Raw genomic sequence first — 13,841 nt, 5'->3', positions numbered from 1 at the left:
CACACACACACACACACACACACACACACACACACACACACACACACTCAGAATATAAGTTCCCTGAGACTAGAGACTGTTTTGGCTTTGCATTTGTATCTTCAGTGCCTCATCCATAGTAATGAGGGGTTAATAAGTGGATAGGAAGATCATTGATTTAGAGCTGAAAGGGACCTTTGAGGCCATTGAGTTCAAGGCCCTCCTTTTACTGATGAGGAAACTAAGTTACAAAGAAGTTGAGGGAAGGGCTTTACAAATATAAAGAGGGATTTATATTTTATCCTAAATGTATTAGGCAGCTCTTTGAACTTATCAAGTGGGGGAAACAACATGGCTAGACCCAAGTTTTAGGAAAATCATCGTGAAGCTATGTGTAGAAGATAGATTTGAAGAGAAATCACTGCATAAGAGATTTAGAGCTAGATGGGCCCTTGTAGGTCAATGAATCCAGTCCCGTCATTTTATAGATGAAGAAACTGAAGCTCAGAGAATTTAAATGACTCACCCAGGATCACTCAGCTAGTACATATCTGGGGCAGGATTCCTAGCGAGGTCTTCCTGACTCTAAGCCCAGCGGTCTACTCACTACATCATGCTATCTTTACAAAGGCTTGTTGATTGAAAGTGAAATACACTGAAGTTAAGGTATTCACTTACAGTATTTCAACTGACAAATATCATTCAATTTTTTTTCATTCAGTGAATTTCTACATGTGAAAAAAAGGAACTACAGATCAATTCCTCCTGGAGTAGAAGGAAAAATCTTTACTTTTTGTGATACCGTAGCTTGATTCCCTATTTTTGCACAAATAATATGTTAGTTGCTAACTCATAGCTATGTTATGTAACTGTCAAAGTAAAAGCATATTTCCCCATCATCAGTACGTCTACCATTTCATCCACTAGATAAAGCGTATGCCAACCACGCTTTCTATTCATGCTTTCACATTTCTTCTCAATTGTGATTTAGATGATGAAAAATATCTGCCAAGCTCGAATAAAGAGTTAGTCGAAAAGTCTTTATTAAGCATTTACTGTGTTCCAGGCACCATGCTCAGCACTGGTATATAAGAAAAGGTAAAAGTCTCAAGGATTTCATAGTCTAATGGGGGAGACAATATGAAGACAACTATGTACAAATAAGGCATGTATGTGTAAATATATATAGTACATATTTGTATGTGTGTATGCATATTTGTATATATATTTATGTATATATTTATATATAAATGTATAAGTATACATATACACACATATACAACCTATATGTGTATATATAAGTGTACATATACACATAATACATACATATGCGTGTATATGTGTATATATATAAATATATGTAGGATGGACTCAAGATCATCAATAAAATCACAAAGTTTTTTGAATGTTGAAAAAATAGAAAGTTTCATTCAGCAAGTCTCAATACAAAGAGCTTCCCTGTGAGAAACCTACCATATCTGGTGGCATCATAGTCTGACATGTTAATTCGAAGTAGGAAGTTGTTGAAGCTGTTGAGGTACGCAGGAAGGGAGTGGTAACCTTCAGGATCATACCACACCTATTGCAATTCCAAGACAAGACAAGATCAACATCACCTTAAAGGTGAGCTAGGAAAGCTTCATGTTTAACTTTAACTGTCAAATAGCATAAGAAAATTCCTAATACATTTTAAAATTCAATATGGAAGCTCGGGAGATTTTGAGTCGTGGCTTAGAGTATGGAACACAGCTACCTCCATTTGTCTCAACACATGGAAAGTCATTTAACCCCAACTGCCTCCAAACAAAACAAAACAAAACAAAACTCAAAACAATTATTTTCATTTCAAGAAAATCAGGGGATGGAAAGACTTGTATGGACTAATGCTGAGTGAAGTGAGCAGAACCAGGAGAACATGCGATAACTTTGATAGACTTAGCCCTTCTCAGCAATGCAAGGATCTAAGACATCTCCAAAGGCCTCTTGATGAAAAATGCTATCCACATCCAAAGAAAGAACTACAGAGTTTGAATGCAGATCGAAGCATACTGTTTGCTAATTTATTTTCTTCTGTTGTTTGCTAATTTTTTTTCTTCCATTTTATTTCATTTCATCTTTCTGGTGGTTCTTCCTATTGGTTCTAATTCTTCCTTACAACATGACTAATGTGAAAATATGTTTAATAGGAATATATATGTATAGCCTATGTCAGATTGTGTGCCGTCTTGGGGAGGGAGGGGGAGAAAAATTTTAAACTCAAAAGCTTATGGAAGTGATTATTGATAAATCAAAATAAATTAATAAAAATTTTTTACAAAATAAAGTGTAAGGCAAGATTTAGAAAGTACCTTGGCAAGTGTTCTGTTTTCAGGAATGGTTGTTATATCAAAGCGAAGGTCCTTAGTCAGAGGTAATCCAAAACTCCAACCTCCATACCTACAAGAAAAAACAAATTTATTTTAGTAGGAAAAAAGGTTGTATTTTATTCCTTTCTAGGTACCATAAGTGTGAATTGATGCTTATCTTCTCCCAGTCTTGAGTTTCTAATATAAAAATGATTGTGAGAAAACTTTGGATGAGTTATTATCTCTTTTGGGGCCCTTATTTTCTCATTTGTACACTGAGGGGGTTGGGTAATGTGATTTCCATCCTTTCTTTCAACTCTATATTCAATAAGTCTGTAGCCTTTCAACTTTTTAAAAAAATCTTTTTATGCCTTTTAAAAATATTTTTTTAGATCTGTTAACCATTTCTTTCCATTAACATTTAGGCTAGAAACAAATTATTGATTTTTAGGGGGAAACTCAGCTATCTGCACAGATTCTATCCCCATTCTATTGAATATATCATGAGTTTTTCCTTTTCTTTCAACACTCCTTGGTTAATTGATTGATGTTTCCATCTGATTTTTTTTTCTTAGTGCTTCAGGAGAAGTGCAAGACTCTTCCCCACTCTCAATATACAGATAAACTTATAGTGAAATAATGTACACTTTAGTTTTAAAGAAACTTTGACTTAAATTTTTCCTACTCTGGTTGGCAGAAGTGTATCTGACAGTGCGGGGCTGTACCAACAGGTATGAATGTGTCCACTCAGATTCATGTCTGATATTCTTAGAAATCTTAGAGTACATTTAATATTTCAAGTTTCCTTTCTTTAAACCAAATAATTTTAGATCCTTAACTCTTCCTCTTGAGTTCTGTTTTATCATTCTAATCTCTTTACTACTTTTTTTTTTCAGAACTAACAAAAGCTAGGTTCAAATGCTAATTCTGTAATGAGCTACTCATGTGACACTAGAAAAGTCACACATTCTGAATTTGTTACATCTTCTGTGAAATGAGGGTGTTGGAATAGATGATCTCCAACTTGGCATTTTCTGTCAAAAAGGGATAAAAAATTAGGGAAAATGCTAGTCTACATCACTGATCAATCAAACTCCTAACCCTTCTTCCATATAGCTTCATTCATTTTGAGATCACCTTTCCTTTTCTTTTTTAAAAGTTATTTTTTTCTGAACTTATATGAAATGGTCATTTTCATATACATTAAAGAACCAAAAAATTGGATTGTACGTGAAGCTGCAGATCTCTATTATTCTATATTATTTTTCTTTTTAAGTATATAAGAACTACAATTTGTAGCTTTCAAAGCTGTCCTATTGGTCTCTACTTCTTTCTGAATTTCTTTCTCTCCTTTTCTCTGCAGTTAAAACCAACTCATTAATTCCTTCCCTCCCTCCCCTCCCTCCTTTCCTCCTTTCCTTCCCTCCTTCCTTCTTTCCACACCCTATCTCTCTTTCCCCTCCTATCCCTATCCTTATTGGAAAAAAAAAAACAGTAAGGGAAAATAAAGCCAAATATACCTAGACAAACAAAATAAATTCCCGCATTTCCTCCTTCCTTTTCATGGACATTATGTAATGAATGGATCTTCATCTCATAGAATCTGGACTCAAGAGAGCCTTTTGATTCTTTTCTTTGGGTTGACTGCCCATTGTCATCATTGCTTTTATCAATAAGCCTTAATCTTGGCTAGCTAATCAACAATCCTAAGACTGTTATTAAGATGTAATCAGCTCTTCCAGCTTTATATGAATAGTTACTGCCTGGGCTTGCCATACCATAATCATTGCCCCATATAGCCTGGCTACTGATTTAATAGAAGGCATGAGCTTAATTAACATGCTTTGTACATAGTTGATAAGTGTTAGTATTAAACTCAGGACCAACTATTATTTTTTCATTTTATTTTATTTTTCAGCTTAGAAGCATTTACTTTCTCTCCCTCCAATCTTTCTCCTCTCCAAATTAAAAAAAAATAAAAAGAAAAACAAAATCCTTGTAATAGATGTGCATAGTCAAGCAAAATAAATTCCCACTTTATGTTAAAAAAATTATGTTTCACTCTGCATTTTGAATCCATCACTTCTCTGTCAGGCGATGGGTAGCATAGATTATCATCAGTCTTCTGGAATAATGGTTAGGACCAATTATTAACAAACACTATTTCATATAAACTTAAGATTGATAATATATCATCAATAGTTTTTCTTTGGAACTCCAAAGCAATGCCGATAGTCCAAGCAATTATGTTTGAACTTAACGTTGGCCTTGGAGCAGAGGCTTTGGGGATGTAGTAAACCTCAGCAATCATCTCTAAGGGTGGGGGACCTGTGGCCTCAAGCGTGTCCCTTTTACTGAATCCAGACTTCACAGAACAAGTCCCCTTAATAAAAGGATTTGTTCTATAAAACTTGGACTCAGTCAAAAGGCCTCACCCAAGTTTCTAGAGGGCTACATGTGGCCGCAAGGCAGCAGATTCCCCACCCCTGATTCTAGACCAATCTCTTCACTTTACAGGTGGGCAGACTGAGGCTAGGAGGGGTGATTTGACTTCTCTGATTTAATAAGTAACTAAGCTATGATTAGGATTCAGGTTCTCCTTTCCTTTACCCAGTGCTGCTTTCATTATATCACTCTGCCCTATGTTGTTCCCAATCTACTTCAGATGTTAAATATCATGCTTCCAAAGAACAATTTAAATTACATTTTGTCAAAATGAACTTTTAAAAAAATGATCTTTACAGTGTGTACTTCCACTATTTTTTTTTCTTTCTGAAAAGGTATGGAAGATTAAGGTTAAAATGAAAAGAAATTGGAACCATGTAAAGTACCAATGGCAGTTTTGACATACAGTCTGTCCCTTTCTCCTTGACCAGTAAACAAACACTAGGCTGATGCATAGGGAAGGTAGCAAGTATCTCCAAAAAATAAAAGGACAAAATCAGTTTCAATAAGCTACTTCAGACATGTTATCATGTACTGAAAAACATTAACATTAAAACTCTGTGATAACATTATAAAGTGTCATAAATAGGTTTGTTCTTACCTTCTTTGGCTAAATTCATTAGCTGTTGAGATTAGATAATTTTCCATGTGATGCCCACTGAGGTTATAAATGACTTGAGAGGAATATGTTCTCTGGTGAGGTGGGGAATAGTTAAACTTGGGACATTCCTGAAAGAGCAAATTAAAAAAAATGAAAGTTACTTCTGACCAAAGCTGAACAAATCCAACAGACAAGTGTCAAGAAGCTATTCCTTCATGGTTTGTCTTCCATTGCAAGTGTTCCAATGAGATAAGAATGTCTCCTGATTCTAAAGAGCTGGGAAAGAAGTCAACTCACCTGTGCCAAGAAATTAGGACAAATAGCTATTATTTATATAGAATGCACTTTATTTTCTGATTTGTCTTACAGCCAGCAGGAGGGACACAGGTTAACTAGTATGAGACATCCCTTGAATTATGCTGACAAGCTTGATATGGTTGCAATGTAAATAGCAAACAAACAGTAGGCTGATTCCAAGCTCCCTTAGTAATACATGGAGAAGAAAGAAAAGGTTGCCAAGAAAAAATAAAAGGAGTACATTAGTTTAAAATAAACTCCTCAAGACACATTATCAGGGATTGAAAAAGTAGCATTAATAGTTTTAGGTGCCAAATTCAGATGCAAGAGGCATTTTAAAAAACAATTCCTTCTCCATTTATGAATTTAATTTTCTGCATTTCCAGGTCCTTAAAAACAAAAAATCTTCTATTGGTTAATGGTTGAACTAATTGTGGTATAGGAATGGAATGGAATATTATTATGCTGTATAGGATGATGAATACAAAGAATTCAAAGAAACTTGGGAAGGCTTGCATGATCTACATGGAGTAAAGAAATGAGAAGCAGAGAAACACTATTTATAACAATTACAATGTAGATGAAGACAGCATAAAAAAACTAAAGAATTCAAATCAAATGCAATGACTACTGTTTGTTTCAGAAGTATGATGTTGGTGAAACACTTTCTTCCTTCTGGTAAAGAGGTGATGGACTATGGTTGGGGATGGTAGTTTTAATCACTGTCCTTCTTTACCTAACTTTTTTTTCTTTTCTTTAAATATAAGAAGGTATTTTGGTGGGGCAGAGACAGCTGTGGGTAAGTTATTGTGGAGTCTAAAAAAATCTAAAATGCATCAACAAAATATTCGATCAATAAAACAAGAATCCTTCCATTTCTTCTCTTCTGGTTTCAATGACAACAGAGTCTTGAAAGACTACTAAGAATTCTTTAATACATTAGAATCCATCTCTTTTTTGCAGCTTCTGAATTTGGCCAAATGGTGTTATATCAAACTAGCAAACACATTTTGGAACCATTAACTTTGGAGATGTCAAAATTAAACACCCCAAACAGTAGCTCCGATGCATGCAGCATAAAATTTTAAATATGAAAATTTCAGTACACTTATCAAATATATTACTAATTAGAAAGTAGTAAGAAGATTACTTTAGGCTCTTTTCCCAACTATTTTCATATGTTAAAAATCCCAATCTGTTAGATTGTCAGCTACTTTGTAATTGCAGCAGAATTAGTACTTTAGTTAGAATAGACCCTGCAACCATAGGTTTCCAATCTTATATTCTTTCCTCCTGATATAAAGCTTCCAACTAAATTTGGATGTCCATTACAAAAAAGGACCGAATATATATTTCATCAATCAATAGATCAATTTTACACATATATAAGTGAATGTTAGATTTATATAGAGTTTCTTAATACTTAATTTGAGAGCATTTCTCATATTTATTAGCACTCTCTCCTAAGAATTTTGGTACAAGAGAATGTGTGGTATAGTGTAAATAATATCAGATTGGGGTTTATCATTGAGGAGTGTCAGAAGAAATGGATTCTAGTCCTATCTCTGCTATTTACTCATTGTGACCTCAGTTTCCTTATCTGTAAAATGAGAGGGTTGAGCTATGGGGATCTCTAAGGTCACTTCTGGCCTTAACATTCTTGCATAATAAAATTGACTTTACTTCTCTGTAGTGTGGGTTGTCCATTGTGGTCTTCTAGCAACTAAACTAGATGCATGTAATTGTACAGAGTTGGGTGTATTGAAGGAGACCCAAAATGAATTCAGGTGAAACTTTTTAAGGGTAGATAAATGTATCATTGCTATTAAACAAGGAAGAATTTTAAAATGCTTAAAATACTCTGTGATTAGATTTTGATTCTATAAGGGACCTATCAGAATGTTGACCACAGATATTTCTTTGTCTAATAATCAAGAAATCATTGCTGGATCCTGTCTATTACCATCAGTAGCATCCTCCATAGAGCGATGGCACTAATAAATTGTATTTATGGAAAGTATTTTTCCTTTGCAATATAACAGATAACCATCTTGGTTGTAGGATGTGATTATATGCCATTTGGAAGAAAATATATTTAGATCTCTCCCCTCAGGGGAAGGTAAGTTGACAATATAGTGAATCTTAGAAAATAACATGTCTCTTCTCCCTAACCATCTTTAATTTCCCCAGTGAATTTGGGACCCTTAAAAGGTGCTGAATTGATATGCCTGGAAACCAAAGTGCTTATCTGTGGAATAGGGGCAGGAGAAGTGAAGGCAGAGTAATGTTTTCTGCCTCTTTCAGTAAATGTGCTTTTACTACAGTCTGGAGGTGTTATCAAGAGACATATAGGGCTCTGTTTTAGCCCCAGCTATCTTTTCAGCTGAGCATTATAGGAGCTGAGCTGCTGTATTTTCAAGTGTGACAGTTATGTTGACATGTTGTTGTTACAGAGTTTTCTGGCCAGAACTGAACATGAGACCAAAAATTCATTTTTTGTTAGTTGTGAACAAAGACAATTGTAAATTTCCCTCCCATTAGACGTATGACCCAAGATGGATTTATACCAATGACCTGTAGGAAAAGACTCTGAAGGTGAAAATCAATATCTTGATATGCCAGAACCAATCCTATTGACTTATTTGGTTCCTTGTATTAAAGTAGCAGAAGCAGCAGCAACAACAGTAACAACCTTGTAACCTACATCTATCTTGAATGCTTCAAATGTTCCATTTCACTAAAACCTTATTCATTAATACCTGGATATTTTCTGAACAGGAGCAGACACCAAAGTTGGTGATGGGTTCTCCACTGGTATTCCATTGACCCAAAGTGCCTTTCTTTAAACATCTCCTATAAGTAAGAATAAATGAGAGGTAAGTTGTCATTTTTTCTCTTGATAAGGTAGATGTCAGAATGGTAAATCGGAGCTGATTTATTATTTTTTTCTAAAATTAACATGATGTAGCTCTATGCATTCTATAATTTGGAGGATGAGCAAGGGGAACTTTTAACAGTTGAAAAAGCACTAAGTCAAATTACCCTGAACTTTGCATCACCTTGGAAGTTTGTTAGGATGGTGTAGCAACAAAATGAACTAGAGGAGATTTAAGAAACTGATGAATAGTGTTGAACAGAGACTTCTACAAATTGCACTTTTTTTCAAGTACATTTTCTTTAGATTAGGAAACTGAAACATGAAGGAAGGAAAAGGAAAGAAAAGAAAATGGAAAAGAAAAAAAAGATCTTCTTACGTATCACTGGTGTTCAAACATATGGCGTCTATTCCAGGGAAAGTCAGCATTGCAGAGACTAATGGTTCTGTGCTTGGATGAGAGTTCCTAAAAGATGAAAAAATACATTATGATTCTTCCATTATTCCTTGACTACACACACACACACACAGACACAGACACAGACATGTACATATACACACACTCACACATACACTTTTGTTTCCTTTATACATAAGAAACAATCTGTTCCATAAACTTTGCACTACAAATGTGGATATGTGGTGACATATATTGCTGTGCATGCTATAGATGGCTCTACACATATACATTTTTGTATTGTCTCTAAATATTCAGAATATTCTGCTGATTTATGACTCTCTAAATTGATTTAGTCTGCACAAAGCATTATATTTAGATATAATCCTATTATTATTTTATATATAATCCCAATCTTATAAATATATAATTTTAATACTACCTTTTTATATAATCCTATTATTATTAATATTTTAAAGAACCATTAACATTATGCTTTGGACTTCAGATTAAAATTATTACCTAAGGTCACTCAATCAACCAATAGCCAGTAGTAGAGCAAGGACCTAAAACTAGGTTTCTTGATTCCTCATCCAGTGCTATCATACAAATTACTACCTTTCTTTAAAATGATTTATTTTGGGGGGTCTTGGTGTTGATACTTCAAAGGGCAAAAATCCACATAACCCTAACTTCATTAGCTCCGGGTGTTAAAGTGTTTCTATCATTTCAAGTGTCCACCTTGCTGATGCTAGAACTAATCCCATACCATTACTTTAATAAGATTAGACTTTGTTACTTCCCATTATTGTTTTACATTATTTCTCTTGAATGTGATTCAGCACATCAAGTCTCTTGAAACAAATCAAGCCATTGTCTCTAAGGTTACTTTCCATCTACTCTGTGTGCAGCTGATTATTGACATGTTTTCTCCCCCATTAAAATGTGAGGTCCTTGAGGGGAAGGGTTGGCTTTTTCTTTCTTTGTAATCTCCAGTACTGAGCACGTTCATTGCATTTAATAAATACTAAGAGTCTGTTGATTGGCTGAAATTGAAATGAGATGTTGCTTTACTTTAGAAAAGGCACTTACCCAAAGAAAGCTGTCTGTTCATCGGTGCCATAAAGAGATGGAGAAAGCTGTATCTCGGGATAGACTGTGCCGACATTTCTCAGTGTACCAAGACCCATGGCTGTCGTTACGAAGACAACTGGGAGGATAATTTGAGCGATGAGGCCTTTCCAGTTTCGGCGAGTGTGATGGAACCTCTTAATGAGGATCGCCAGGATCTTTTTCAGCAAAAGCCCCACCCCATCTAGCCTCTCTGCTCTTGTCAAGACTTTGTCTATTTGAGAGAAAATAGACATGATCTGTTGGTCAAATCAGGAAATACATCTTCCATGAACACATATAAAAGCTGTGGAAGATGCAGACAAACTCTGTGCAGTCAAGTATGTATGAAATATTTTTTATATTCGCATTAGCATTTTCATTATTAATGTGAAAACTGCATGGGCAGACCCTAACATTGCCCTGATCAATCTTGTTTTACAATAAAATTATTAATACATTATAACCAAACTCTACAGTGATACCATTTAGCTGAATGCACTCTCATTACATTTTTGACCTCACTCCATATTTATGACATTGCTCCCCTTAACTTCCTTCTGTAATGTTGTTTCTCTTAATGTCATGTTTCCCTAAAACCAATTAATAACATTAGGTGGACCATGCCTGGTAGTCCCTAAAGACTGAGATAATTTTATGTGGGCTCAACATGTTCTAGGCCAAATGGGAATAGAGTTCATAAATGCTAAAAGGGAGCTACAGCATGAGCCCAGTTTAGGAACAGAGCTCATAAATAGTTAGAGGAAACTAGCTCAGGAACCCACTCTAGGAACATACTAATAGTCTCCAAGTGTAGAATTATCTTCCCTGTTGAGAGTTAACCAACTATTAGATCTGAATGAATGTGAAGTGTGGTCAGTCACATTCAACACAAAATAGTAAAAATTAAAATCTCTCTTTCCCCAAGGTACCATGCTAAATATGTATTCATTCTCCTTTCTCTAGGACATGTGAAACATGTCCACAGTGTTCAAAGCTCAATCCTTACTCTACTATGAGAAGCAGAAAAAGAAGGAACTCATCAGTTCAAAATTTCTACCTCATGACTCTCAATCAGCTATACAGGTGCTGAGAAAATGTCCATGGCTGCTAACAGTCAAGAACAGCTGTGGAAACCATAAAATATTACTTCCTGAGTAGAGTTCTTTCTAACTAATAATTTCTATAGCTGCCCCACCCTGCAAAATAGGTTCAAATATAACATTCTCTCAAAAATTTGCAGCAGGGCACTTAACATGTGATAAGATTACAATGCAGTGGATATTTTTAATTTTACATCATGAATTATGCCATGCAGAAATCATGATCTTCATTTAGCTGATAAGGGAAATACAAAGCTATGTAATTTAAAATGGGTTCCAATTAAACAGAGTGAACAAGTTTAAAATGCAAACTCCTATCTCCTCAAAAGGGAATAGTATAAGGAGCTGAATATTTTAAGTTAATTAGTATGCTTTTCTGTTCCTTGAGAAATTACATGTGGATGACTTACAGGTGTATCAAATAGGGTAAATGTGCTTTCTAGAAGATAATGTCAATGAAGGGAACATTTTGACTGAGGAATAGTTCTGAACTGTGAAACAAATGCAGAGGCAAATACGTAACATTGACTTTCTGAAGCAGACAGTCATTTGCTAATCAAAGTATTCAATTCCATTGACTCTGCAGCTATTATCCCAAAAAAAGATTATACATGAGTAATATGGCAGGAGCCAAATGAGACTGAAGTTGCAGAAATGTATAAAAATCAGGGATTATCTTTTTAAAAGTTTCCTAGTAAGACAAATTGTTAATTAAAAGTTTTGCTTCCAGGAATGTTTCCTAGTCTCAGCAAACTTTGCCATTTTTTTTGCAATTCTACATTATTCTGATATATTCATCATATTTTTTATTCAATTTATATACTTGCTTCCAAATGGCCCCAATGCTGAAATTCTTAAAAAACTACAAACTAGCTCCTAGACATGCCTTTGGTAAAGAACCTAGGACCATAGAAATTATAGACTCTTTAGAGAGTTGGAAGGGACATAAAGACATTTGAATGTAATAAATCTAGCTTCCTATAATTTCCACCAAAGTTACTCTACCTGGGAGTTCATTGTCCATATTCTCCAGTGTGAGAACTCACCTTTAGAACTGTAACTCATATTTCTAAAGAGCTTAAAGGGTTTTTTCTCTTCTTCATATTTTTTTCTTTTTTCCCCATTTAATAGTATTTTTCCAATTACATGTAAAGATAGTTTTCAATATTAATTTTTATGAGATTTTTATTTTTCTCCCTCCCTAAGCAATCTGATATAGGTTGTACATATATAATCATGTTAAACATATTTCCACATTAGTCACGTTGTGAAAGAAGAATCAGAACAAAAGGGAAAAATGAGAAAGAAAACACACACACACACACACACACACACACACACACACACAAAAGAAAGAAAATAGCATGCTTCAATCTGCATTCAGACTCCATAGTTCTTTCTCTGGATATGGATAGCATTTTCCATCATGGTCTTTTGGAATTATCTTGGATCACTGTATTTCTGAGAAGAGCTAAGTCTATCAGTTTATCATTGCACAATGTTGCTGTTACTTTGTACAATGTTCTCCTGGTTCTGCTCACTTCACTCGGCATCAGATCATGTAAGAAGTCTTTCTAGTTTTTTTTTTAAATCTGCCTGCTCATAATTTCTTATGGAACAATAGTATTCCATCACAATCATACATCACGACTTGTTCAGCCATTCCCCAGTTGATGGGCATCCCCTCAAGTTCCATTTCTTTGCCGCCACAAAAAGAGCTACTATAAATATTTTTTGTACATGTGAGTCCTTTTCCTATTTTTATGATCTGTTTGGGATACAGACCTCGTAGTGGTATTGCTAGATCAAAGAGTATGTACAATTTGGTAGCCCTTCGGGCATAATTCCAAACTGAAGAACTTAAAGGTTTACATAGTGCTTTCCTCGCAGCAATCTTGTCAGGCAATAGTACAAGTCTCATAACCCCTGTTTTACAACTGAGGGAACTGAGGCTCAGAGAGCTTCATGGGTGACTTACCCATGATCACACAACTATTGTGTCAGTGCCTGAACATGAACCTAGCCCCTGGACTCCAAGAGGAGCGAGCCTTTCAGTACATAATGCTTCTTTCTATACCAGGAGCTCTTAACCTAGGGTCTGTGAATTTGTTTTTATAATTTGTTTGATAATTACTTCAACGATAGCAATAGGTAATGCTTATATAATGCTTTAAGGTTTACAAAAATCTTTTCAAATATTATCTTATTTTATCCTCACAACAACCTTGGGAGGTAGGTGCTATTATTATTCCCATTTTACATATGAGGAAACTGAGGCAGACAACATGAAAGTCACTTGTTGAGAATCACATAGCTTGTCTGAGGCAGGATTTGAACTCAAGTCTTCCTGACTCTAGGTCTAGTGCTCCAACTACTGTGCCATTTAGCTACCTAGGTGATTTCAATATATTGATTTCCTTTGTAATGTTATATATTTTATTTTGGTGCTTTAAAATATTCTAAGATGAAGTCTATAGGCTTCAACAGACTGCCTAAGTCTGGTGCCTATGACTCCCAAAAGGCTGGACAACCTTGCTCTATACTAATAAAGAAGGTCTGTCACATTTTCTTCTCATAGGACTTTTGAAAAATTTATTTTGAATAGGGTTAAGCAATGGTGAAAGAAAGAAAGAAAGAAAGAAAGAAAGAAAGAAAGAAAGAAAGAAAGAAAGAAAGAAAGAAAGAAAGA

General features: G+C 34.9%; 1 protein-coding gene across 2 annotated transcripts in view; it reads right to left on the bottom strand.

The window, feature by feature from the left end:
- The window catches only part of ABCA12 (ATP binding cassette subfamily A member 12), a 231,137-nt gene that overhangs the window by 37,639 nt on the left and 179,657 nt on the right, over nt 1–13,841 (bottom strand). For both annotated transcript variants that reach the window (XM_027873671.1, XM_027873672.1), the window contains exons 34-39: nt 10,032–10,284; nt 8,922–9,008; nt 8,427–8,520; nt 5,371–5,498; nt 2,328–2,415; nt 1,453–1,558 (exon numbers count right to left, since the gene is read on the bottom strand). In XM_027873671.1, the coding sequence (XP_027729472.1) occupies nt 1,453–1,558; nt 2,328–2,415; nt 5,371–5,498; nt 8,427–8,520; nt 8,922–9,008; nt 10,032–10,284 (756 nt within the window). The remainder of the gene's footprint in view (nt 1–1,452; nt 1,559–2,327; nt 2,416–5,370; nt 5,499–8,426; nt 8,521–8,921; nt 9,009–10,031; nt 10,285–13,841) is intronic.

This window comes from Vombatus ursinus, unplaced genomic scaffold, assembly GCF_900497805.2.
Source record: "Vombatus ursinus unplaced genomic scaffold, bare-nosed wombat genome assembly UNPS02014802.1, whole genome shotgun sequence".
In the NCBI taxonomy this organism is placed as follows: domain Eukaryota; kingdom Metazoa; phylum Chordata; class Mammalia; order Diprotodontia; family Vombatidae; genus Vombatus; species Vombatus ursinus.
Note: the sequence above shows the minus strand (reverse complement) of the source record. Positions and strands in the feature narration are given on the sequence as shown.